At 36.2% G+C, this 24425-nt stretch overlaps 2 protein-coding genes across 2 annotated transcripts in view; both read right to left on the bottom strand.

Annotated features, from left to right (window-relative positions):
• Positions 1-8112, bottom strand: part of LOC135207563 (cysteine sulfinic acid decarboxylase-like) — a 10492-nt gene extending 2380 nt beyond the window's left edge. The window contains exons 1-8 of the mRNA XM_064239396.1: positions 7739-8112; positions 6433-6617; positions 5649-5755; positions 5329-5444; positions 4304-4555; positions 3629-3693; positions 2162-2240; positions 156-355 (exon numbers count right to left, since the gene is read on the bottom strand). Coding sequence (XP_064095466.1) covers positions 156-355; positions 2162-2240; positions 3629-3693; positions 4304-4555; positions 5329-5444; positions 5649-5755; positions 6433-6617; positions 7739-7957 — 1223 coding nt within the window. The 5' untranslated portion in view covers positions 7958-8112. The remainder of the gene's footprint in view (positions 1-155; positions 356-2161; positions 2241-3628; positions 3694-4303; positions 4556-5328; positions 5445-5648; positions 5756-6432; positions 6618-7738) is intronic.
• A 938-nt stretch (positions 8113-9050) lies between these two features.
• On the bottom strand, positions 9051-24064 carry LOC135207552 (acidic amino acid decarboxylase GADL1-like). Its single transcript, XM_064239385.1, has 11 exons — positions 23908-24064; positions 19444-19604; positions 18507-18691; positions 16292-16398; positions 15450-15565; positions 15080-15331; positions 13534-13598; positions 12905-12983; positions 11795-11994; positions 10690-10834; positions 9051-9370 (listed from the first exon to the last, which is right to left on the bottom strand). Exons 2-11 carry the CDS (start codon positions 19579-19581, stop codon positions 9188-9190), a joined length of 1470 nt encoding a protein of 489 aa, XP_064095455.1. The 5' UTR covers positions 19582-19604; positions 23908-24064; the 3' UTR covers positions 9051-9187.
• Between the last annotated feature and the right edge of the window lie 361 nt (positions 24065-24425).

The following is a 24425-nucleotide window of genomic DNA, read 5'->3' as shown; positions in this document are numbered from 1 at the left end:
CATGGTTATGTACTGCATTTATGCACCCAAGAACCATGTACGTATAACTAGCATCACCTCAAAGACTACAAGTAACAAACGACATGCAAGCCAATAGTACATACTACACCTAAAGGAAATTGGTAGGAACAGAAAACACTAAAAACTTTACTTACTCTGATGCCCTAAAAGCTGCATCCACTCTTCTTTCCATTTCACCAAGACCATGTGAACTCAAAAAGAAGTATAATTTAAAAGCATCTACTTTCCGGCCACACTGGAAACTTTTGTCTCCTGTATCAAAACTAACATCATAAAACTTGTCTTGCTGGAACAGATATGAAGCACTTGCAGAGTTGCACTCCTGCAGCATCCCCTGGAATAGAGTCAAGTCAATTATTTTTAAGGTGTCTGTGAAATGTGAAATGGAAAACGTCACAGCTTCCAACTATACTCTGTTTTTTTTCATCTGTCCATCCGCCTGTGGTGTTATTGTATGGTAACACTGCGTCCCGGGCTTTAGATAGTTACGCTATTTGTAAGTTTTAGGTAAATAAAAGGATATCTGGGTGTACATTTGCAACTGAAAAGTGTTTTAATAATTTACTGTATGCGAATTACACCGTTAATATTCGAAATAGGATATTATTATAATCGTTGAATGTAAACTGAATGTAACTATCTAAAGCCCGGGCCGCAGTGTTGCCATACAAAAACACCACAGGCGGATGGACAGATGAAAAAAAACAAGAGTATAAGTAGGGTATGTATTAATTTGCAGCTTTTCTATCCTCACATCTCTTTCTTGATCACATAACCCAAGAACATTTAAAACCCAATCAAAGCGTACAGTGCTTGTAGAAGAATTTTTACCATCTCTCCCATATTGTTTGCTTGCCTCAGTTTCTTAGATTTTATCTTCAGACTGGAATTCCATGCTCATTGGTATCAAAATCTGGTTTACTGCACTTTAAATAAAGTTTCAAAGTCAGCTTACAATTTGTCCAGTTCAAGTTTCTCGCAAACATTTCCTCTTCTTAAAATACCTCTCTCATCTTTGAGTACAAATGGTTTTACTTCATATCTCAAATCACAGGAAATTCAAGTGGATATTAAAACTAAATCAGAACAAATAATGTACAATTGCCTTACAAAGGTTAGTGACAAAAGCATTTAGAATTGCTATATATGTTAGTCTTGTGGTCTCAGACCACCACAAAACATATCAGGACTAAATTCACATGTGTGGAATTGCCAGGCCCAAATCAATGTGTTGAGATTAGTTATGACAAGAATTTTTTTTTATTCAGTGACCTATCTGCTATCCCTATACTGAATAATTATCTCTACACTATTTCAAGATTCCAATAGTTCTCACATATGAAAAAGGTTGGCGTTGGTTAACATTTTTGTTTTTGCTCTCAGCTTGTGGTGCCTTAATCATGCTTGGGGTACCCAACTTTACTTATATCAAACTAAATTAAAGGGATTCAGGTATCACTATTACAATCATAATTATAAAAATGTGCACCTGTTAAGAGCCATGGATCTTTCTGCATTCACTCCAGAAAATGGATAAAGGAAAATTTTGCGATGTACCATACTTAATGCTTTCATTCAACACATTATTTTGCTAAATCTTGCTCATCTGAGTACTTAAGTGATAAATATGAATTCACCTATTATGAACATACCTGTTGAGAATGAACTGAATTTAAGTAGTGAATACTTTAATACAGTTACCAATAGAAAAGAAATTACCCTTGTCTGCTGGCTAAGTTAACCAAGATAATTAATCTATACTGAATATTTTACAGTGGAGCCAGTATTGCTACCCTCATGCCAGTCTGAATCCTAAATTATTTATGAGATCCTAAAATAGATCACCGAACTAGTTATTTACAAGAATATGAACTAACTTCATTACTCTCTAATTCATGTTCTTGGTAAAATGGAAATTAAATGTGCCAAGTAGAGCACTTTTATTGTTCTTCACTCAATTTGATAAGGCCACTGTGTTTGCTTTGCTTGACCCTCTTATCTGAACTTGGACCATTACTGTTCGTACCAGCATATACTCCCAACACTTGAAAAAATACAGAAAAAATCTCTTAAAAAAAAAGAAAGAGAATGTTATGGATGAAAATCAAGGTTGCATATAGTAAACCAGTAGTGTAAATACCTTGTGTCTGACAATAAATGATGAGCACTGAAGAGGGACTCCTAGCATCTTATGAGGGTTCCAAGCAATTGAATCTGACCTAATAAAAAAAAGAAGTTATTGTTATCACATTGATATGCTTAGCGGAGGCCTTGTCCTTGCCTTACAACCACTATGAATAAACTACTGCAGAAATTTTTATATTTTTTTATTTTTCTATCTCACAACAGGATTTCCAGTTAGTATCATCATCGTGGATTCCTATAAAAGAACCTGCCACATACAAAGTTTTAAAACTGGTTTTTCATAACAGCCATTTTTTTGTAGTGCTCTGCTCTTTAGAAAAGCAACCCACTAAATTGTGGTACGTACTTAATGTGCTTTTTTACTTTTATTGTAAAATAATCAAAAGCTAGGCAAATGAAGCCTAATAAAAAATTATGAATAAAAGTACTCAATCTATATAATGGATATGTGTGTGTGTATGTTATGTTTCAGCATAAACTTACTGAGCAATTGCAACCAAACTTGGTATACATATGACTTATTATCTAGAAAAGAACACTGGGGATGTAGACATCACTAGTACCAAAAGGCACCAAAGGGGGTTGTGGGTGGGAAGTGCTTCCCTTAAATATGGCTGGTTCTGCCCGTAGACTTAGTAACTAAAATTCTAGTTTTGTCATACCTCATTTCAGTATATACTATATGACTTGCTATCTGGAAAAGAATAACTGGGGTAAGATGACACTGGCACCAAATGGGTGGGAGGGGGCGACATGTTAAAATAACTGAAAATGATGGATATTAGTGTCTAATCCATACCTTTCAAGGTAGCTGAGATGAATAGTGACACACTGATAAGTTAAGTATATCTTAGTTTTACCAGACCACTGAGCTGATTAACAGCTCTCCTAGGGCTGGCCCGAAGGATTAGATATTTTTACGTGGCTAAGAACCAGTTGTTCACTTAGCAACGGGACCTACAGCTTATTGTGGGATCCAAACCACATTATATCGAGAAATGCATTATATCAAGAAATGTATTTCTATCACCAGAAATAAATTCCTCTGATTCCACGTTGGCTGAGCCGAGAATCGAACTTTGGACCACCGGATTGGCAGCCGAGCACGAAAACCACTCGTCCAATGAGGAACTGTGACACTGATGCCCTTAAGTTCAGCCCCAATAGGGATGGGGGATGAGAAGGGGCGAATGTCAAAAATGCAGGGCAATGTAACTGGAGCAACTACATATCTTAACAGGAAAAGGAGAGGGGGTTGAGGGGGCATTAGGGAGGAGAAAAGAATATCGAGGGGTTAGGGGAAAAAGAGATTAGAGAGGGTGTTAGGGAGGAGAAAGAGATAATGAGTGAGGGAGAAAGAGTGAATTTATTGGTTCTCATTCAGTTTTCCCAGGCAATGCCAGGTTGGTCCACCAGCACAGTGAATAAAAGTACTGTACTTAAAAAAAAAAAAAAACATTGCCTGTGTATGCCTTGGAGATGATGCTTGTGCTTCTGAGATAGTATAACAGATCCTCCCCAGCATGCCTGAAATGACCAAGAAAGGGAACAATGTATTCAAGGTAGATTACTCTACTGATTAGGTTACCTACAGACGTGATGTATGAAAACTAACAGAAGGCCAATGGATGGTAGAACCAGTGTCACAATTATGACCTGGACTAAATCAAATAAAACAGCAAGGATAAATCCATCCAAGTCTAAACCTATAGCATGAGATTTCATCACTTGAAAGGAAGGTAGATTCAAGACCTGATAGTTTCACTGAGGCTGTCACCATATTCCATAATTCATCAGAGGAGGGAGCAAATTCTTCACCAAACCATAAGCACAGGTTTTGCAAAGATCCACAAAATACAGGGAATGATGCATTATAGATGATAATAAATACTAAACTTTTCTACTTCATGGAAAAACCTTCATAATAGTACTATTCTTTAATCTTTGCTTATTACATACTTCATAAATATTGCTACAAGGATTTGCTTAGACTGAGAAAAACAAAAAACTGCACTACAAAAGACCATCACACCAAAAGTAACAAATTTTTCTTGATGAAACATTGGCCACAACTACAACATGAAAGTGTGATAAAAAATTATTTGTTTAAGATAGGCAGACAAATTATCTTACTCACATCTACATGGAGCCAAAGCTGTTCTTCCTCGCAAACATCTGCCAACTGATCGAGAGGATCAAACGCTCCCAAAACTGTAGTGCCCGAGGTTGCATTCACAAAGAAAGGTTCACCACCACATTTCCTGGCATGCTGGACAGCCTCCCTTAAGGCTTCAGGAAGCATTCTGCCATGTGAATCAGTGGCTACAGCTACAACATTGTTCATTCCTAGCCCCATCCATGATGCAGCTTTTTTAATTGAATAATGTGCCTAAATAAAAATTTGGAACATTGAAATAGGTCTTTGGACCCATGCATGTACATTTGTAAATCATTTAGAATACAGGTCTTGCCTGTATGACTGGAATGTATTCCATTGTGTTTAATCATACAGTACTTGGAGAAATTAATATTTATCTCAGCATTTTGTAGGTTAAGATATCCATATAAGGACACATTATGAATGATTACAACCAAACCACCCACAACACAGTACAAACTTATCTTCCATGCCCCCCCAAGAAAATCAATATCCTGTAATTCAAGAAGAATGAGGAACAGTGGTTGCAATTCACCCCAAGATTCAAAACTTGCAGCATTTTCATACAATTGCATTCATAGTGTATGGATTCAAAATCCACTAGGAAATTAAGTTGTTCAAGATTTGCAGGAATGTAGTACTACTGAAAAGAAGTCAGGGAAACAAGGGAACAGTGGAATGAAAACTGCTATTTCATGAGTGGGAGACTTTCAAAAGTGCAATCCAGGATACTGTCAGGAATTTCTTATGAATAGTACATAATTTAATTTCAAATTATTATTCTTATGGAAGAAACTGCTCATGTAATGAATCTTTAATCTAACTATTGTATTCAGAATTTAAAGTAGTTTTTATTCCACTGACCACAGCATTAGGTTATACAGCAGTCAAACTATTGCAATAATGTGCATATTAAAGGCTAAAAACTTATTTCAGTTACAATATCAAGAAATTTGTGTCCTGTATTGCAATCACCCAAAAGAACAGCACAACCAGCCTCTCACCTGATCAGAAGTGAATGCTATTAGTGGTTTCATCCCAAAAACACCTGTAGATTTACTTTCTGGATATAGTCTGTATCTGGCTAACTGCATGCCATACATGTTACTCATACTGCCACCTGAACAGAAAAATTTATAGAAAAACATTATGTACTCTATGTAATACATTTAGGAATATGTATGTTACTGCACTTTTCAAATTCTTTGGAGAGTTTAAATAATGTATAGTAATTTAAATGAGCTTAATCCAGTAGTAAATGTCAGAGGTTCATGCCTATGGAAATTTAATGTCTAACAGTCTAAAATATGTATGGTACATATACCTGGGCAAAATAAGCCATCACCATCATCCCAGCCAAACAGCTTGACAAGATACCCTATAATATAATGTTCTACTAGTATGAACACTGGCGCCACCTCGAATGTGTGTCTGTAATATTCATAAACCTGTTAATACATTTGGTAAGACATTAAAGTTTTGGTCAGTGGGACAGTTTTCAAGTCCAGCTGCTTTCACTGTACAATGTTTACTGAGGATGTGTCAGTGATCTGACCACTGACTTCCAAAGTTAAGAATCTTTCAAGGTGAATACTTTTAAAGCAAGCATGAAATACAACATGATCCAGTTTATTGAACAATTAATGAATGCAAAGGTCATATACTATGTATTTTCACAGATCTTTTAAACTGTAGTAGCCATACCAGTACTACTCAATTACAGGCGGTACCCAGGTTACGACGGGGGTTCTGTTCTTGAGACGCGTCGTAAGCCGGAACATCGTCAAAAATCCCAAGAAAACCTTACTTTTAATGCTTTGGGTGCATTGAAAACTATGTAAACTGCATTCTTATGGCATTTTTCATCAAAAAAAAAACCTTCAAATATTTATTATTTTGCATTTTTGGTGTCATATTTCATCTGCCAGATGAGCGTTGTAGGCATCGTAACCCTGCAACGTGCGTCGTAACCCTGGAAATAATGTCTGATGAATAATAATTGACAAGCGTCATAACCTCAGAACATCGTAAGCAGAGACCGTCGTAACCCGAGGACTGCCTGTAGTTTGTTTCATGGATTAAAAAAAAAAAACTAAACTCACACTTACTGATTGGTATTCAGAGCAGACGACAACCACGATGCAGCTAGGCCAATCTCATCAATGCCTCCATAAAGCTGATTGTAGAAGTGAGGGTGACAAGTCTTGACACTGTATCTCACCACCTCTTCCAGAACTTTCATTATTTCATCTATAGGTAAACTGTTTTGGCCTACAGTGAACTCCAACAGCTCCTAAATGTAGTTCAAAGAAGATAAGAAAGCTACAACCCAACACTGAATTCTAACAGCTTCTGAACTTCGAAAATTAACCTACGACTTGATATACATAGCTGCATATTATGGAATACACAAAAACCATTCTTTAGATGTTAACAAGAGAACATGACCGAAAATTAAACACACTAATTCTGACTTAGAATAATAAAATAGAAAAATGAAAAAGTGTGGTATAAAGTGATCATCTGTCACATTGCAGTTTTGACATGACCTTAAAAGCTTGTGAAGAAAGGTTATCGATATAGGTATATTAATCATGAAACTGAAGAAAATTCTTAGTCAACGTTGCACATGAACTTAGTTTCATAAGTACGTATATACATATAAAAAATTAAATTACTTATGAAATGAAGTTAATGCATATTAAAAAATATTTTTTTTTACAAATTAAAAAATTACCTTGAGAAACATATATGTTAATATACTAGAGTTAGTAACCTAGAATTTGTAGTAAATTGTCCACCTCTAAAGAATACAGTAGAAGCCAACAAAAACTGCCACATTAAAAATGTAATGTCAATATAACAAATTTCACAACTACCCTAATTTAGTTGGTCAAATTAAGAAAGTAAATCACCACCACCAGCCAGCTTCATAAAACTCAAACCCATTCCAGTCTCACAAGGATTCCACTAGGTCACACAAAGGAGAATGAAAAATTTAAAAACCAAGAGCAATTTGACAGAACTACTCACTAACTACTATACCTAATGCATAAGGGTGCAAAAACATTCAAAATTTAATATAAGTATTTGAAAATATGGATTTGACACTGCTAAGTAAAGTTTCAGCTATGTATCATTGGTAGTTTGTTGGCAAGTTTCTCTATAGCCTAATAACTTGGTTCCTACGGACTACCTATACTAAGGTGGATTCTCGTATAGGCTGAAGAAACTTTTTAACAGCAATAGAATATTATTAGAAGATACCAATTAATTTGCTTTTTCAGAGCAGTTTGATTGACTAAAATTGTGTTATAAAGCAACAATTGTTGAAAAGTACCTAGTTAGGTAGTTACCTACAGTAGAGTTCCGTAACCAAAGCTCCTAACTTCTATACAGTAGGTAGTAACTCACCTGTAGTTCTCTTGGATGTTTAAATTCAACCACCTTTGCCGATTCGTCAACACCAGCGACTATTTTCTCCTTGAGAACCAGACTCAACACTTTATTCAAAAATTTGCCTTCCATCTTTTGTTTCAGGGGAACTTCTACGCTACCAGAGGTCAAATGTCTTTGCCACACTAAAGATTGTGGTTTAATTTTCCTCAGCAAGTTTGCAGTGATTTTGAACATATTTGTGAATGATTGGGGGTGTAACAAAAAATCCCGTGTCCTAAGGCCAACACTACAAACAGTACTGCCATGTTACATAACTTAACGTTGTATCTGTATTAAATGTTCAATTGTATCTTATCTTTGAGCTACAAAAACTTATCTGATAGACAACTTCAAACCTGTTATGGGGCATTGCCTTGATAACGGCGCCTCTTTTAGTCGTATGAGGTATTCTCCATAAACTCTTACTGAATACGAACCTTCATCTTCTTTAATCAAATTACCGTACTTTACAATAGATATTCCAAAATTTTAATTTCCACGTGCTTCATAATATCAGTAATATACTTTTATAATATCAAGAAGCAAGATCCTTTACCACTTTACAATAGATATTTTTCCAAAATTTAATTTCCATTTTAATTTCCCACTTGGCTTCATAATATCAGTAATATACTTTTATTAATGATCAAGAGCAAGATCTTTACCAAACTAACATGAGACCATTATTTCTTAGTGCAATAACCTAACCTTCCTCCCCTCAAATACAATGTCCACATTTAAAAAACTCACAAAAAGCCAACTTTAAGCAGTATTAAATATCCCTCCAATATACAAATTACACACTTAACTATTCAGTTTCAGCATTGCAACACACAATCTGCTCAGATTTAACTACAGTAACGAATCCACAAGTTTTAGTTTATCACCATAGGCTAACCTATTAGCCTGTGCACATAATATTCTAATCTATGCACATGAGCATAACTTACACTGGTGATTAACAAACCATGTCAGAAACTGTCAACTATGTGAAGAATAATTTAGTGTCCAAGATAAAAAAAAAAAAAAAAAAATTGGATTTCATGTCAAAAAATTCTCTGCCATTCACGAGAGTACTAGGTCTCACACATGGCACAATAACAGCTGGGTTGTGATAATTTTTCTAGCTGGATCAGAATGGTTTAGGGGTAATATAAAGTCCTTCGCAGTTTGTAGCGAGGCCAGAATAAAAAAAAAATTACCTCAATAGTTTCAAGGCGTATGCTCAAAGTTCCGTTGGTTACATAAATTTTAAAGCTTTAGTAATGTGTACATTAAAAAACTTAAACATCTTGCAGAATAAATTTATTAAGTAAAATCTTAAAAATATATATAAACACTAAACTATAAAACATTAAATATCAACCGAAGTGAACATAATACTTGTCACGCTCAGTTGCTAGACTAGACTTTAATCAACAGTTATTACAAATCCTCCCCCAATGCATCTATAGTGTCCAATACATGATCCATGTCCTCTTCGGTAGGAGTGGGATAGCAACAGTTCACCATACGAATGAAATTGCAGAGGTTTTTTATAGGGATTGGTTGGTAGCCAATCATCATGACTCCTGAAGTGACCATCCGTTCTTTTAGTTGTGGAGCGATCTGCGAAGGTTAACACAAACTTAAATTTTAGAATTTCAACAGATCATCTTCCTTGGACGGAAGACTTAAATTTAAACTTTAGTGCAGGGTGAAGTTTTCTACGAGAAAATCAGATGGTCTAGGACCCAAGCAGTTACAAGAATAAAAGTTACTATAGTAGATTCACATCAGCCGTGCATCGGATGTTTAAGGCCAGTCCCTTATAACGCTCCTAATTGGCTGTTGATAAGCCAGTCACAGGTCTAGAAACTCACTCACTCTCTCTCGAGTGTTCACATAGGCAGGATGTATGTTCCACTTCTCCCGAGAGATAACTCTACCTCCCGAGTATCCCTCAGGAGGTAGAACATACATACATCCTGCCTATCTGAACTCTCGAGAAAAAGTTTCCAGCCCTGTGATTGCCTTATGAACAGCCAATCAGAAGCGTTGTAAGGGACTGGCCGAGACATCAGATGCACAGTTAATGTGAATTTACTATGTATAGTATTAAATCATATTAAAATTAAGTTTCATGTGATTTGAGTTTATTAGGTGGAGAATAAATTTGAACAGCTTTTCCCTTCATACTAAGCAAATTCAATGAAACAAGCACCACTATTTGCCTATGATTGGCTTTGTTTCCTTCCCAAAAATACTCCAGAGGTTTCTGCCTTAAACTGTAGTAAACTACACTCCATGCATTAAAATAGAGCCAATTCCGACCCTTAAAAGAAGTTATAACAGCTTTTTCTTCATTGTGATGGTCCAAGTATATACACAGTACACTTTCTATTTGTACAAACCATCTGTTCAAAGTATTTGATATCCAACTAATATTCCAAAGGTCGCGAAATATTCAAACGTGAGATGTGGCATAATAGACAGTCAATTCTTCATAAAAGCAAGTCATAGGAGACTATATAGTCCTACGGGCTGCTCTGTGAGCAAGAGCCCGTGTTGGCGTAAGGCCAGCTTAATCTCAAACACCACCAGCAAGTCACTGACATGCAAAATAGAACAATTTTTACATTAAGTAATGAAGTAAGAGGGTCTAAGGAACAAATCGCAAGCATTTATTGTTGAAATATATTAAGAGTTGAATGTACGAATAGTGTAGAGTATTTTTATTGAATAGAGGATTAAATAAGATGGAATGTCTAAGGAATGGATTAGGTAGAACTGCATTTTCAGTGTATGAGTGAGAAGGTATCAGGAGATTATTCTCCGTTACTGGACACTGACAAAGTGAAACCACTTAAAACACACTACCCCAGACAGTATGGGAGATGGACCGTTAAAAGCAAGAGTTAAAGAAAATCACAACTAATGATATTCACCTTCGCAATCTTCTCCCACCACTCTGGGCTCTCTGTCTCCTTTCTTAATCTTGGAGGAATATACCAGAAACAGACATTGGTACACTGTGGTTCTTCCAAAACAGGCCGGAAGCCCTCTCTGCTCTTCAGTTTCTTGTTCAAATATCTGGAAAAATCATTCAAATATCCGTTAAAACCTATCAAAATATTCTCAGTTTTAGCTAAACATCTCTGTTACTTATTTTATTTGATGTAGAGACTAGAATAGAAAATATAGAATTTAGGTCAAACGCCAAGCACGGGGACCTATAGTAGTACATAAACATCAACCGTGCATTTGATGTCTAGGCCAGTCCCTTACGACGCTCCTGATTGGCTGTTGCTAAGCCAATCACAGGGTTGAAACCCAGTCTCTCTAGGGAGTTCACATAGGCAGGATGTATGTTCCACCTCTCCTGAAGGATAAGTGAACTCTCTCGAGAGTTTCCAGCCCTGTGATTGGCTTATCAACAGCCAATCAGGAGCGGCACTGCGAGTCAATTGTTAGGGAAGGGTGGGAAGTTAGAAGACTATGAACCGAGGTACAGTAATAGGAATGAAAGTGTCACAGCTGGGGTCCCAAAGGGATGCTGCAAAGAGCGTTAGTAATGCCTACAGTGCACTGCACGAGGTGCACTGACGGCACTACCCCCTGAGGGGTTTATTTGCTGTATGCATATCAAGTGGCTAGATTACATCACTGAAAAAAAGCTGACTAAGAAAGGGATCATATTACTACTTTTACTGTCTACTGACAAATTACAATGGCCACAGTTTACTTCAGCCCGAGTCGTAGACACGAGTTGAATGAAGGCATTATGTTATTTGAAACATCAACCAATTAAATAGTAGTAATTGCTTTAATGCATTTTCTTTTAGGTCCCTAACTTACCCATTAAAAGGCGAATAATTTATTAAGTTTCTATATTTCAAAATGCTTTCCTGATATACTTGTGTTAAACCTACATAGAACATGTACAATACCTTAAAGATTGTATTGTACATGTGTTAAACCTACATGCGGACATATAAAATCTTTCTAGGTACCGAAAAAAATTAAATTGTAGTTAGGGAACTTGAATCTTACAAAGAAGCACTAAAAGCAGCGTCGACTCTTCTCTCCAGCTCATTCAGGCCGTGGGTGGTCAAAAACATGTAAAACTTGAAGGCATCTACTTTCCTTCCGCACTGAAAGCTCTTGTCCCCAGTGTCAAAGCTCGTGTCATAGAATTTGTCTTGCTGAAACAGGTACGTGGCGCTGGCAGAGTTGCATTCATGGAGTAGACCCTGCAGAATTTTGAGAGAAATAAATACTACAGATTAAAATCTCAAGCAACTTTAAAGAATAAAAATAAGTAAAATAAAAAGTAAAACAATAATCCTTTCGACTTCATCAAAATAGCTGAGTTTTAATTATATATGACAGATTAAAATCTTAAGCTACTTAAGTACAATATAGAAAAATATTAAATTCAATAAAGAAAAAACTTCCCCAAATCATTCTTTTAACATTAAAATAGTTGCGTTTGGATAAGAAAAATGTTCAGTTGCTGGCAAGATCTTTTCATGTGATATACAAAGATATGAAGAACTTATTATTAAAACTGCTAATATAACATGCAGTTTTAATTACTGGTATTCAAGAAATCCATTATGAGAAGGATTAATAAAAATACTTATTTCACTTGTGAGTGTCACTACAGAGAACCAGCTATAGTAGATTCACATCAAAAGTATTTTTTATGTCTGGGCTAGTCCCTTACGACGCTCCCGATTGGCTGTTGATAAGCCAATCACAGGGCTGGAAACTCTCGAGAGAGAGTGTGTTCACATGGGTAGGATCTATGTTCAACCTCTCCTGAGGGCTACATCTTTCAAAAGTATCCCTCAGGAGATGTGGAACACACACCCTGCTTATGTGAACACTCGAGTGTTTTTCCATCCCTGTGATTGGCTAACAGCCAATTAGGAGCGTCGTAAGGGACTGGCCTAGACATCAAATGGGTTGATGTGAATCTACCATAGTTGATAATTACAGTATACATCGGCAATCAGCAGTTTCTCGATTCGGTTGTTTATGTCTACAGTGGTAGTTACCTTAATCATTCTTTATGGAATATGAAAACTATATGTAACAAAACACTGACATCGCGCTTACCACTGAAAACAGTTCATGATAAATGAACTGTCACTGTACCTTGTGTTTCACAACAAAAGCTGAACACTGGAGAGGAGCTCCCAACATCTTGTGAGGGTTCCACGATATGGAGTCTGCTCTGATGGGGGGGAAAAATAACATTTAAGAAAAAAAGGCATTTTGTATATTTCCTAACATATCAACCTGAAGGTCTTTGCATAAAGATTTAACTTCTATGTAAAACCCGAGGTTTGAATTTATGTAGAAACAAATAACATTTATAACAATGAAGCTAATTTATTCCCAATCCTCAAGTTAAGTCTCTGGATATCATACGGTTTTCTTTATTTCCTGTGCACTGCAGCAAAATAATGGCTTTGCAGTATCTATGGCAGCATTCAGTCTCTAGCCTATAGTATCCAGCAAAATAATGGCTTTGCAGTATCTATGGCAGCATTCAGTCTCTAGCCTATAGTATCAGCATATGTTGAAAACTACAAAGTTAATCACAAATCAAAAGTGAATTTTATAAATCTCAAACTTAAAGTACTGAACGACAAACACCATTCCATAAGCATTTACTCTTTACCCATCCTAAACAAGGGTTAACAGTTTTAAAATAATTGACACTGCACTGCTCTGATGAAAAAGCAAATAGTCAACTATAAACTAACAATTTGATCACCTACCTTTCAATACCAGCCAGGTTATGCTTGTGTTTCTTTGACAGAATGGCAGTTCCTCCCCAACAACCCTGTGTTGATCAAGAAATTTAAAAATAATAAAATTTTGCTAGGTATCTTTGCAATAATAAGTTTTGCAAAGCTTTTAAAAGTAGTCTGTAAAATTATCCACAGAATTTACAGGCGATCTATCCAATTCATTGGGGTGCTTTTGTAATTTTCAGATACCAGTTCGAAAAAACTTGAAGCTTTGATATCTTATCAATCAAGTGACGTTAACTGGTGCCTCTTACCTTTGCATCCAAGGTTATCAATGGATATACATAATTCTATGTACCATTAATTGCTGCGAGTCTTTTGAACTTTAAATATTTGTATTGATATGTATTGATACATAAAAACTTAAGACTGATTGAATGGTGTTGACATTAACTCCAAACATATGAAGAGACAAGACCCAAAGATAACTGATAATTGTTCGAAAATATTTACTTAAAAGTAAATGAACGATTTTAATTAGTGTACTACTATTTAGTCAATCAAAACATGACAAAAAAATATGTGCACATTCAACTAACTGGTCGACCTCATTCCATATTCCCCTTTTGAAAAAAAATACAAGTAAACTTAATCTATCACCGCTTATCCATCTTTAAACTTCAAAAGTTCCATCAAAAGCTGTAATCTAACTCTTGCACTGTTCTAGACTGGACAAGCCCCATAGGAGGTTAGTGCCGTCGTTGCACCTCACGTGGTGCACTGCAGGCATTATGCAAGGTTCCCTGCACCGTCCCTTCGGCCCTAGTTGCAACCCCTTTTGGTATCTTTTACTGCATCTCCGTTCGTATCTTTCTACCATCTTCCTTTCCTCTCTCTAGCAACAATTTCATCCTGGAAGTGTGAGGCTTTCGTCCTGTTACACCTTCAAATCCTCCTGCCGTCTCGATTCCCCTTTCAACTGCTGAATGAACACGAGATTTGATTTGTAGAGATTTCTGGCATTATGCCAAGCACTGGGCCAACTAAGGCCATTCAGCGCCGAGACGAAAATTGACAGTAAAAGATTTGAAAGGTGTTACACGAGGAAAACCTCGCAGCTGCTTTATGAAAATTGTTAGGAGAGGGTGGCTAGTAAGATGGACGAAAGATAATATGAATGGAGGTACAGTAAAAGGAATGAAAGTAGTTATTTTTTTATGATGTTTTTACGTTGCACGGAACCAGTTGGTTATTCAGCAATGGGACAAACTGCTTTAAATGACTTCCGAACCACGTCGAGAGAACTATCACCAGAAATACAAGTCTCTCCCACCTCAATGGAATGCCCGAGAATCGAACTCGCCGCCACCGAGGTGGGAGGGCAAGACCATGCCGACCACGCCACTGAGGAACGGAATGAAAGTAGTTGCAGCTACGGGCCGAAGGGACGCTGCAAAGAACCGTAAGTAATGCCTATACATTGCACCAAATGAGGTGGAGCTTGGCATTAGGCCTAAAAACTGAAATCAGAATGGACTGGAAATTTGCCTGGAGAAATCTCTTAATGACTTACATCCACATGCAACCAAAGCTTTTCCTTTTCGCAGACATCAGCGATTTCTTTGATGGGGTCAAACGATCCCAAGACCGTCGTACCAGCAGTGGCATTGACGAAAAACGGCTCCTTGCCGTTTTCCCTCGTCACACTGATAGCCTGTTTCAGCGCCTGCGGAATCATTCTGCCGAACCGGTCTGTGGCTACAATCACGACGTTGTTTATTCCGATACCCATCCAATTGGCGGCTTTCTTGATCGAGTAGTGGCTCTGAAAATAAATAGCATTGGAGTAGAGTACATCACAAAGTTCTGACAGTTACCGGACTTTTCAAAAAGTGCAGTTATCAGACTATTCTAAGCAAGAGATGCCGGTAAGAACTTCCTACCTGGTCTGACGTTAGTGCGACCATGGGTTTCCTGCCGAAGATGCCCTCCGTCTTACCATCTTTGAAGAGGCGGTACCTTGCTAACTGCATTCCATACATGTTGTTCATACTGCCTCCTGGAGGGATGAAGAGAAAAAAAATAATCAGGCGATATTCTGTTACATGCTTCTCTCAATCAGACCCCCTTATCATGATATATGACACTTTGTTAAATTAAGTACCTAATAGTGGCTCTACAGATATTTCTATCTAAAATTGTAGTCTTATAGTATTTTGGTTGCTTATTAACAATTTAAAGTTAGTTTTTGGCGGTCGATTGTAATTAACCTGTAAACTAAAACTTATCTATTCACTGATTAAAGATGGGACTATCAAAAAGTACCAGCGAAAAAAAAACGTACTTGCAAATTGTGCTTAACAACTACATACCTCCGATAATTTTGAACCCTTGTCGAGTTTCATGCATAGTACGTACGCACATATGCATAAAACATGACAATCACAGTGTATAACAAGAGCCAACTACACATTCTTAAATCTTCACTGATCAGTGTATACCTCTAACAAAAGCCAATTAACGCTTCTTAATCTTAAGACTCAAATGATGGACACTTGTCAGATTATTTTTTATTTCAATTAGATCCGGTCTTTTAAAATTGCACAAGAGGTTACAACTTTTCATAAAGCAAAGTACCCTGGAAATCAACACCTCAGACACCACAAAACCACAAATTACTAAAAGAACAAGACCTAAAAAATATCAACAAAACTTAGTTAGGCCTATGTCACTGGGGTTCCAGTAAAAAAAAAAAAAATAAAATAAATAAATAAATAAAACTTACCAGGAGAAAAAATCCCGTCTCCATCTTCAAACCCAAAGAGCTTCACCAAGGTTGAAATGACGTGGTGCTCAACCAGTGAAAATACAGGCGCTACTTCGAAAGTATACCTGGAAGAAATTTAAATGGTCTCTTATTTACCGAACTTTAACCGAATTCCATTACATTTACTTTAATATAAAAATTGACGTTCATCAATACATTTTTTACAGATTAACTGGAATGTATAAAGACCTGAAGCAACTTGGAAAAATGTGAAGTCGAATATGAACATCTCTTCGTATTGATTATTGTATTTAAAAAAGCGATTAAGCCATAATACTGTGGGCATGTTCCACAAGAATAGGGTTCATATTTTGGGTGATATTGAATACGTAATAAATAGTACTGATAATGATTAATTATTATAAATAAATAAATTAATTAATAATAATAATAAATACTAATAATAATAGAACTGAAATATCTCCCATTCTAGATATGTTGGGATACTGGAGAGATGAAAAGACAAGACACTGAACAGCCATTCTCATGGAACAATAGTAGTACATACAGTACAGAGTTTACGGGTGGACACTGAAACCATTACCTGTGGTCGTTCAATCGACAATTGATTATTTTACAGAAGTTTCATTTCTCTCTAAACTTAGCTACTCACTTTGCGGTAAAGTATCACTACACAAGTGACGTCACGGCAAATATATCAAACCAATAAGAACTGAGGGTCAAAATCTATTTAAAATCACAATTGAAGACTACTGTTATAGAACAATTATTGAATGCTGAATGTTTGTACAATTATAAAAAAAAGTTATTAAAGTTAAGTGCTGTACATGGAAATAAAAACTTAGAAGTACAGGAATCCTTAGCAGTCTAGTAGACTGCTGCGAGGTAAATGTCTACAAGTAGTTTTGGCTTAGAGAGGTTCCTGAACAATACGCGGCCTATCGTGTTCAATAGATATCTTAAAAATAAAAATCACAAATAGCCCGTGTATTGTTCAGAAACCTCTCCAAGCCAAAACTACTTGTTAGACATTCATCTCGCAATCTACTAGATTGTGAAGGATTCCTGTACTTATCTTCACAAAGTTCTCAGTTCTAAAGAAATATTCCATGAAAACGAATATTTAGCAACACTTAAAAGGGGCACTTAACTAAGGTAATTATAAAATAAAACTGTCCATTACATCAGCTAAGTACCTTCATGTGTTAAGCAATTCGACAGTTACACATTTAGCCTACGGGGGGGAAGGGGGGGGGGGGAGACTATGCTGCTTTAAGTAGCGGAACACTTACTGGATTTACAGAGCTTGCTTTACAGACTGGATCATATATTGGAGAGATGGGACTTTGGATATATTACTAACAAAATTAGGACAGTACGAAACACTAAACAATAGGTTACCTCATCAGTTTTGATATATTTCTTAGGAACATCGATATCTTACACCAGTTCTCCCGTGTTTGAATTTGAGTATGACTAAAGGGCAAATTAAACAATTGGCAGGATTAACGAATGCTTTGGAAATCAAAACAAAAGGATGGTACACTTCATAAAGTAAGGTTTCACATGTTTAGTACCAACCTCGGTAGAACAGTGCTTGGTAGTCGTCTGTTGGGCTTACGAAGGAAAACTCAGAATTACTGGGAAAATGACAATAAGAGAGAGGCTGATGATGAGGGGAGACTTGTGTTAGATAATGCACAGGAAATACATGAAGGAGTAGCGCAATTTCACAAGTCTCATTATATCGCACGTTGTTATAGGCTTTTAAGTAGGTGTTGGCAAGTCCCAACGATAATGACTAGCCCTAAACATCACTAAAAACTATCCTAAGTTAAGACTTTACAGCTCTATTCGAGCCAAAGCCGTTCTGGAATATATTGGTATTTGCACGGACCTAACCATCTATACACTTTTTTCCATCTGTCCATCCGCCTGTGGTGTTTGCGTATGGTAACACTGCGTCCCGGGCTTTAAGTAATATCCTATTTCGAATATTAACGGTGAAATTCGCATACAGTAAATTATTATAACACTTTTCAGTTGCAAATGTATACCAAGATATCCTTTTGTTTACCTAAAACTTACACATAGCATAACTGTTTAAAGCCCGAGACGCAGTGTTAACAAGCGCGACCACCACAGGCGGATGGGCAGATAGAAAAAAACAGTATAGTCTAAACAGATGTTACAGTACTTCAATATTACTTACTGGTTGGTGTTCAGGGCAGTTGACAGCCACGAGCCAGCAACACCGATTTCATCTACTCCGGCATACAACTGATTGTAGAAGTAAGGGTGCCCAGTTCTCACGCTGTACTTTACCACATCCTCTAAAATCTTCTTTACCTCCTCCTCAGTCTTTCCTTCTTGGCCAATATTCAGCGCTAGCAAGGACTAGAAAGATAGGTTAAATTACCTGCGCTTGCAATCGATAAATGTCAATAACTGATTATCCTAGTTTACCTATACCGAATCAAAATGGCTTGAAATATGCCACAGTAATATCCTAAAAAAAAAATAGCACAGGCCCAGTTCAATGTTTTGAAAATTAGAAAACTAAACTCTGTTACACAAAGAGAGAGAGAGAGAGAGAGAGAGAGAGAGAGGCACAGCAAACGGCAGGAACTATTACATTCCAGCTCACCAAGTCACTGCAAAAGTTTTTCTTTTATTTAAAAAATAAATTTTAAGTTAATTTTACAATTCAAACATACAATATATGTAATTTATATTAAAAATCGACAAATATAGTATTTTTTATAACTCAATATACTTAAATTTACTATATTGCAAACTGCTCATTAAGACAATGGGCACATTCATTGTTCATCACAAGCTTCTAACTATATTAAAACTGAAGTAAAAGATCGCTGATCCATCCATACAAGTGTTGCCAACTGTAGGGTAATTGCCCTACGCGTAGGGTAACCTGGGCAAATCTTAGACAGCAGGGCAATATTTTCAAGTGTAGGGTAATTTGTAACAAGGTAGGATTAGATCAATATGCTTAGTATTCATGATATTGCATATAAACAATCTAAAGATTTATGTCCTTAGAATGTTGGGTCGTTTACAGTTATGTAAGGTAATTTCTTGTCTTCTATAAGGGACGTAAGATTAGAGGGGTTGGAATAACTGATCCATACCTGCAGCTCTCGAGGATGTTTGAACTCTACGAGCTTCTTGTTTCTGTCGGCGCCTGCAACCAAGTGTTCCTTCTGAACCAAATCCAACACTTTCTCCAGCAGTTTGCAACTGCTTTCGGTGGTGTCATCGCATTCCATTTTTATCGCTATGTTAGTACTACCTGCAAGATTATTTTTCCATACAATTTAAGTCAGCTCATGGCCTACTGTACCTTATAAAACAGTTCTAGAACGAACATCCGAAACCTTACGATATTGGTAAGGAGGCTACTTGGGCCTATATCTTAATCTAACTAACATTAGAAGCCTCACTATACTAGTATGGAGGCTACTTACGCCTATATCTTATTTTAACCTTTACAAACATTTTAACCTACCTTCACTTTCATAACTTAAGGAGATCTGCTACGGTTTCAATTTCATTTCGCGACTAGACTTTGAAAATCCTGATAATTTTTATGGCATTCTTAACGTATGGTTAAAAAGTGTAAACCTTATTTTTCTTTGTCCCAGGGCATTACGAGCTAATTGCTAAACTGCTGCCCTAAACTATAAACGACAGAAACTATGATATGGTGGCTTCCAGTTTTGTTCCGCGTCCGGTCTAATAAACCTTACACCTACATTATATTCCCACTAATAATACTGTTATAAAGAGTAAAGATATTTTTGTACGAAAGTTATCATACATTACTTTTAATCTTTTTATACGGACAAATTCTCTTAGTTTCGTGGATAAGAATATCTATTTGATAGCAAAATTTTCACCAATGAGGTAATTTTTTTTTTTTTTTTTTTTGTAATTTCAACCAGTATTCGCAAATTTTAGACTGCTTATAAAATTGATGACCTTCACGACGAATGCTATTATAACTTAACCCTGAAAAGCCAACGAAAAACAAAATACAAAAGCTTACAGGATTTACAATAACACAGATGTGTATACGGTATATATGAACAGAAATATTGTGAAATACACGTGTAATTGTATCTTTATTCTCTAAGGCATTACATACTCAATACAGTTTCATTCTAAGTTAAGAAATTTTCCTACTGCAATAAATAGTAGCTGCAGTACTTATTTAAGAACAAACTAAGTCTGGACAATGTGCTGCACACTACGTACCAAACTACGTACAAAGTACGTATCAAAACATCGTATTTAGCTCCATTTATCAACTTCTGAGCAGGAAGCAGTCAATGGCCGAGCCCTATTTACATGTAAAAAAATATTTCTGCTAATGATGATTAAGACCTGTACCTACACCATCCTTATCAGAACACGTACAAAACATTTCTTACTTTAATTCAGTAGCAGCTTTGATATCAGAATTTGGCTAAAGTTTTCGTAATTGTTTGGGTACATAAAGCTTGCAAATATCTGGTTTACCACAGATATATTTGTTAATTCAGTTGCAGCTTCGATATGCACCCAGAATTTGGCTAAAGTTTATATAATTTTTGGAGTATAAGCAGCTTACAGATACCGGATTTATTATTGACATAACACTACTGTTATAAACAAAATGATCTACAGAACTAATGGGGTGTTACACCTAGAGAAAGGCCTATCGTGTACTGGTGTCTAGTTTTAATGGGTAGGCCTACCAAGTAAAACTCGAATAAAGTTTTAAACTTTTTTGCTTAAAACCTAAAAATACTTTGTCCAAAGTATTTTTGGAAACTTCACGCCACTTGCTGTGAAGACCATTAGCTCAATAGTCAAACGTTACCCAAGCATATTCAGGTATGACGTCATAAGCCTGTATAATGAGCTCTAGCTTGAGATTGGGTAGACCGACTATATTACGAACATAAAACTTCATTATTTTAGCTTTATGATATGCGATATAGGCCATAGGGAGCTAAGGGAGAGGTAGGCTCAGATTTTTTTTTTTATTGTTTTTGACAAATCCATAAAAAAATTAATGAAAATTTTTCATATTGTAACCATGAACAAATATTAAGGAGTCATATGACAGGAGTCTAATTACCAAAAATAGCAAACTAAGATAATGATTTTCAAAATTTCAATTAGTTTAAATTCTAAAGCCATTCATTTTACCTTTACAACTAATAAAACAAACATTTGCAGGTTCAACTATCAAACTACTTAAGCCCTTCATAATATCAGAAGAATTAGGGCGTATTACTTTGAACAATTTGGCATTAATTACTCTGCTAGCATCGAAATTGGAACGCAATTAACACATGAACAATGGAGAGGACCTTTGAGTGAAGCCACTCACATGAGTGCTATTTGGATATACACTGAATTATGGCTGTAACCACATAAATGTCTAACTTTGTACTATATGAATAATTTGCCATACTAATCCGCCCAAGTCTCTACAAACCACGCCGTTTGTTTAGGGTTGTATTCAACATAAAGGCCCTTACTAGGCCTAGATCTATACCTATATAGGTAACTGAACGAACCGGTCAAGATTTACCTATTTACCTTTTGAATTTCAAAACTATTCCTACGCGTTTCACCCTTGGTGATCAAATCACACCCATGGGTTTATTAAATTCACATCCGAAATCTGCATTCCAGAATGCAACAATACATGGGTCGACAGGAGGCATCAAATTTTCAACAGATTACAAATAAATCCACTGTAATACTTAGAACAATTAAACCCTCAACCTTGACGACTTGAGAGTTCACATCTAATGAAATATTACCTATAATACTCAATAGTTGAGCACTAGCAAAAAAAACTGACTTAAAAGAGTACCAGACATTTTAGGACGTCCTTTGGTAACTGTATGATGCTTAGTTCAGACTAGTACACACCTAAGTAGATGTAGGGTACTTATCCGCGGCGGCCTTGACTATGGCAGTTGCGTTTTTTTTTATGCAGTTTTACTTACTGAACAAGAATTTTAAGTAATATTTATTCGGACGACTGTAAATAACCCCCCCGGGCCCAGTACTAAACACGGCGAAATACATTGGACGGTCCAATACCTAGTGGATGTCGTATCCGCAGTTACGTTCCTTTCAGTTCGTGCCGAGTGCTTCTGTAGAAATACCCACACCTAGTTAAAACTAGACCTAGCTACTGAATTTATGATCCCACGAAATTAGGGAACAAATTTGAATAGCAATTTCCTTGGCTATATTAATCTTTTATAAATTAACACCCGGAATACTTCTCAGGCTACAAGTTTTCATGCCCTTCGCATGTTTCATACCCTTATTGTTTTCGGAAATGCTTAGCGATTTAAAGTCTTAAAACAGCATTCCCGAAAAACAATTAACAAACAATCCCGAAAAAACGAAAAAAACAAACTTCAACACTTTTTCAATTTTGCTAATAATCGATAATTTTATTACCTACTAAATATTATTAACTAATAATATAAAGTAAACATACAAAGGGCTTTTATTTCTATGGCTACAGATATTTGAGAAATATTTGAGGTGTGTGGAAGCTGATGGCATCCATGATCCATATCAGCTGGGTTTGTTGACAAAACACCACGGCCCACTGAACCACCACATGGCGGAATTAAAGTAAAACTTTTTTTTTTTTTTGGAATTAAGAGTAAATTTTTTTAATTCATAACAGAAACGTACTTGACAAATGGGGGGTTATAGTTTGGTTGTAGACAGGGTGGAACTCATTAAACAAATTTATTTGCTCATTTGTAGAATGATCAACAGAGCCTGGGAAATGGCTCCACCCACTACGAAACTTAGTACCATTTACCAAAACGGCTGCACATTACACTTAACAGCTTTGCTCATGGCCTTCGTTTAGTTTTTCGTACTGCCTTTAAGAAGCTCCTTGTTCAGTTTGCAATATTAGGACCATTTGTGTGAAAAAATATACTGAAACTTGAAAAAAAAACTAAAACACGACAATACTGCATAAATTTATTACGCAGGCCTATTATTTAATATCTATTACTAGACTAAATTTAATAAACTACACAACCAGATGATTGACATATTAAAACCTAATAAACTTTAATAACGATCATCTAAACCTCACGGTGGAGTCAGAGCAAAGATAAATAGCCCAATAAAAACCGCCACAAAGATTTGGTAGTTAAAGAAACTACCAGGTAAATGATAACCCACGACACAAGTAAAACCTTTCAAAAGGTTTAGGTTTCAACAACAAAATGAGCTTTGGGAAACTGCATTGCGAACTAAAATAAGCATGTGAAATCTTCGTAAAATAAGTGTTTAAGGCAATCATGAACCCAATATGGCGTCCCAATATATAACGATGCAACCTGAACAGTCTTGGACACTTCCTTACCAGCGCTCATTAAACGGTGTACTGACCACTAATAGCGTATATATGTAATGTCTATCGATATCACTTAAAATTTTAGTTTTAATCAGCACAATAAAGCACTATTGCTTAAACTAAGTAATGTATATGTTTCATTAATACACACGGCAGATGTAAAACGCAAACAAACATACATATCTTCAATACTCACGTCAGCTGAATACCGTAAACAGCAGAACGAAGAGGAAACAGCAAAAGAAAACACAAACTACATACACGAAACGCAGGTGTTGCTTCCACACCAGACAGACGAGAGCAACTGAACGTTGGACTCAGGATATGGAACGCAAGTGGCCAACGTAATATCTATACTGCTTCGAACAATTGTGGAAGAGTCCAGCAACTAGAAATGAATTTCAGCCAATAGCACTTGCCGTGTTGGGTTGGTTGTTACAAACACGCTTATTGATGGTTCTAATTATTTGATGAGTCTCTGTAGCCTTTAATGTACAGTATTGTATATATATGAGTGGAGGTTGAGCAAGCTCTACAACCACTTATTCAAACCATCAGTTTGTTATTTAAAATAAGGTGCTTCTTATTCGCCTATTAGGTACTAATCCGCCAATGCCTATTTCCCTTATTTTCGTTAATCCTGTGTGTCCTTTGCTAATGATTAAGGTCATGAACCAATAATTTGGTTCAGCTTCCCGCAGTAATCGTTAGACA

The sequence above is a fragment of the Macrobrachium nipponense genome, chromosome 11 (genome assembly GCF_015104395.2).
Source record: "Macrobrachium nipponense isolate FS-2020 chromosome 11, ASM1510439v2, whole genome shotgun sequence".
NCBI lineage: Eukaryota > Metazoa > Arthropoda > Malacostraca > Decapoda > Palaemonidae > Macrobrachium > Macrobrachium nipponense.
The sequence above is the reverse complement of the archived record's forward strand: the minus strand, read 5'-3'. Positions and strand labels throughout refer to the sequence as shown.

Bases quoted from the DNA above. Each gene is read 5' to 3' on its own strand.
- LOC135207552 (XM_064239385.1), bottom strand. From the start codon at position 19,581: ATGGAATGCGATGACACCACCGAAAGCAGTTGCAAACTGCTGGAGAAA. The intron at 16,399-18,506 runs GTAAGTAATATT...AATTTCTTCCAG, and splicing joins ACTGCCCTGAACACCAACCA to GTATACTTTCGAAGTAGCGC. The intron at 9,371-10,689 runs GTGAATATCATT...TAACCTTCGCAG, and splicing joins GGTGGGAGAAGATTGCGAAG to ATCGCTCCACAACTAAAAGA.